At 34.7% G+C, this 2,456-nt stretch overlaps 1 protein-coding gene across 1 annotated transcript; it reads left to right on the top strand.

The window, feature by feature from the left end:
* Positions 1-803: 803 nt before the first annotated feature.
* Positions 804-2,049, top strand: LOC140049241 (uncharacterized). The gene is made up of 4 exons (XM_072094089.1): positions 804-827; positions 923-1,177; positions 1,356-1,470; positions 1,928-2,049. Exons 2-4 carry the CDS (start codon positions 925-927, stop codon positions 1,959-1,961), a joined length of 402 nt encoding a protein of 133 aa, XP_071950190.1. The 5' UTR covers positions 804-827; positions 923-924; the 3' UTR covers positions 1,962-2,049.
* The last annotated feature ends 407 nt before the right edge of the window (positions 2,050-2,456 follow it).

Genomic DNA, 2,456 nt, shown 5'->3' with positions numbered 1-2,456 from the left:
ATAGTGGAAAATAAAAATGGTACTTGGAATGATATATCATGTTCCGATAATAGGATAGCTATATGTGAAAAGTGTAAGTACACCCATTCATAAAATTATCATACTAATTTTGTCGTCTAACAAATCCGCTAATTTTTACCACGTCAATCGTTTAAAAAATGTGTTTCTTTCATATAGGCGTACCGGACAAACTCTGAATTATTTGTAATTTGTTTAGATTTCGAAAAGCCTGTTTTGACCTGCCCGGCTGACAATTTGACTGTAGGCACTGATTTCGGTAAACCAACTGCCACTGTTGACTATTCAACCGACATTGTTGCAACTGACAACTCAGACGAACCATTGGAAATCTCTCTTAATCCAGTAGATGTATTTCCCGCTGTTCTTGAGATTGGACGTCACCTGTTTGTATTCGACGTTAAGAATGCTTGTAACAATAACGAGAGCTGTAATTTTACAATATTGGTTGAAGGTACAGTGAAACACTACCTAGTATTGTTGTTGCTAGACTGGATTTATATATACATCGTATAATGTGTTTAAATTTCATTTATTATAAATTGCATTCATAGATACGGAAGATCCTGTTCTGAAATGCCCGGCTGACAATTTGACTGTCGTCACTGATTTCGGTAAACCAACGGCCACCGTTGACTATTCAACCGATATTAGTGCAACCGACAACTCAGACGAATCATTGAAAATCTATCCAAATCCAGTATATGTATTTCCCGCTGTTCTTGAGATTGCAAGTCATTTGTTTTTATTCAGTGTTACGGATGCTTCTAATAACAGAAGGAGCTGCAATTTTACAATATTGGTTCAAGGTATAGTAAAATACTACCTAATATATTTTTTGTTAGGATGGATATACACCGTATTAAAATCAAGTCATTTGTTTATTTTTCTTTTGTTTTCATAGATATGGAAAGGCCAAGTTTGACATGTCCGAATGAAAATGTTACTGTAGTCACTGATTTCGGTAAACTCACGGCCACTGTTGATTATTCAGCCGATATAATTGCAACTGACAACTCAGACAATCCATTGAAAATCTCTCCAGATCCAGTAGATGTATTTCCCGCTGTTCTTGAGATTGGAAGTCACCGGTTTGTGTTCGATGTTAAGGATCCATCTAGAAATAGTGGAAGCTGCAATTTCTTGATTATGGTTGAAGGTGTGTAATTTACTACCAAGTATAAATCAAGAGACTGAGAGTTCAGTTGACGATTTGATATCCACGGACTGATAATAGTTACATTTCTTGTTGTTACCGATTTAATATTCAACATTGATATATAAATATGTTGTTAATCTCTAAACGTGCTTCTTCTTAACATTGATCTTATTATTAGCAGCAAGAAGAACATTAAGAAGCAGACACTCCCAGTGTCAAAGATCGATATCTGGTGGCATCAATGTGACGTCGTTTATCCGCGTATCAAAGACGCTGCGACGCCTTCAAAACAGGTACGTTTTTAGAGGACCCATCCCCGTCTCTTTAAGCTGGTTGGATGCTGATTGCATTGATGATGGGATATCAATGGATGTTAATTGCAGATACCAAGGGATGATGTTAGTGGTGGATGAGTCTAGATTTTAGAAAGGCTGTTTTAGTCCAAAGATGGTTAGGAAGTATTTTCGTCGTATCAAACTCGCTGAATTTTAAACCTAATGTTGTCCTGGATGTGTTGTTGATTGAAGAGGCTCAGGTGACTGGTTGTGATTGTTGCGGTTCGATTGTATTTATGATGAGGGATGGTGATAGTTGCTGACATGGCTGTAAATTACAATGGGGGTTTTATTACTAGATGGGTATTTTTTCTAAAGAGTGTGCGTTGTGACGGTAATGATCGCAATTATGTTTGCTGAGTTTCTGATATCAAATAATCATTTATAATAATCTTTTTTTTGTGTTTTAATCCAGAAAATCCAGAATGGTACCACTGCCTGTCGAATAGCTCATTTTGATGAAGAAAAACTGTTGAAATCACAACATAAACATACATTTAAATTCCCCAGCACCCGTGGGGTGCCGGGAGAATAACGATACATTTTTTAATTATCTAATTAGAACCTTAATTATTTTGAAAGGGTAAACAAGTTGTTAAACTAGAAAAATCACAAGAACTGTATTACTTATAACTAGTGTTCAATATTACTGTTTATAGTTAAAAAAAAAAAAAACAAACCGTAAAGGTATGTTGCAATCTTTCATTATTTTATTTCTCTAATAACAACAGAATAGAAGTTTTACTTACTTAAAATAGGATCCATCTTTTGAAATCATATTTGAAATCAGTTCTGTATATTGCAGTTTTAGGAACATATAATTTTCTCAACCAGTTATGCTTATGGCTGAGGTGAGTATTTTAAAGATTATTAAAATGGTGTTTGTTAAAATAAAAATTGTTCATCACGTAATAAAGTCGACCTTTTAATGTATGTAAACGTGT

Source organism: Antedon mediterranea, chromosome 1 (genome assembly GCF_964355755.1).
Source record: "Antedon mediterranea chromosome 1, ecAntMedi1.1, whole genome shotgun sequence".
NCBI lineage: Eukaryota > Metazoa > Echinodermata > Crinoidea > Comatulida > Antedonidae > Antedon > Antedon mediterranea.
This window is presented reverse-complemented; position numbering and strand designations above follow the sequence as displayed.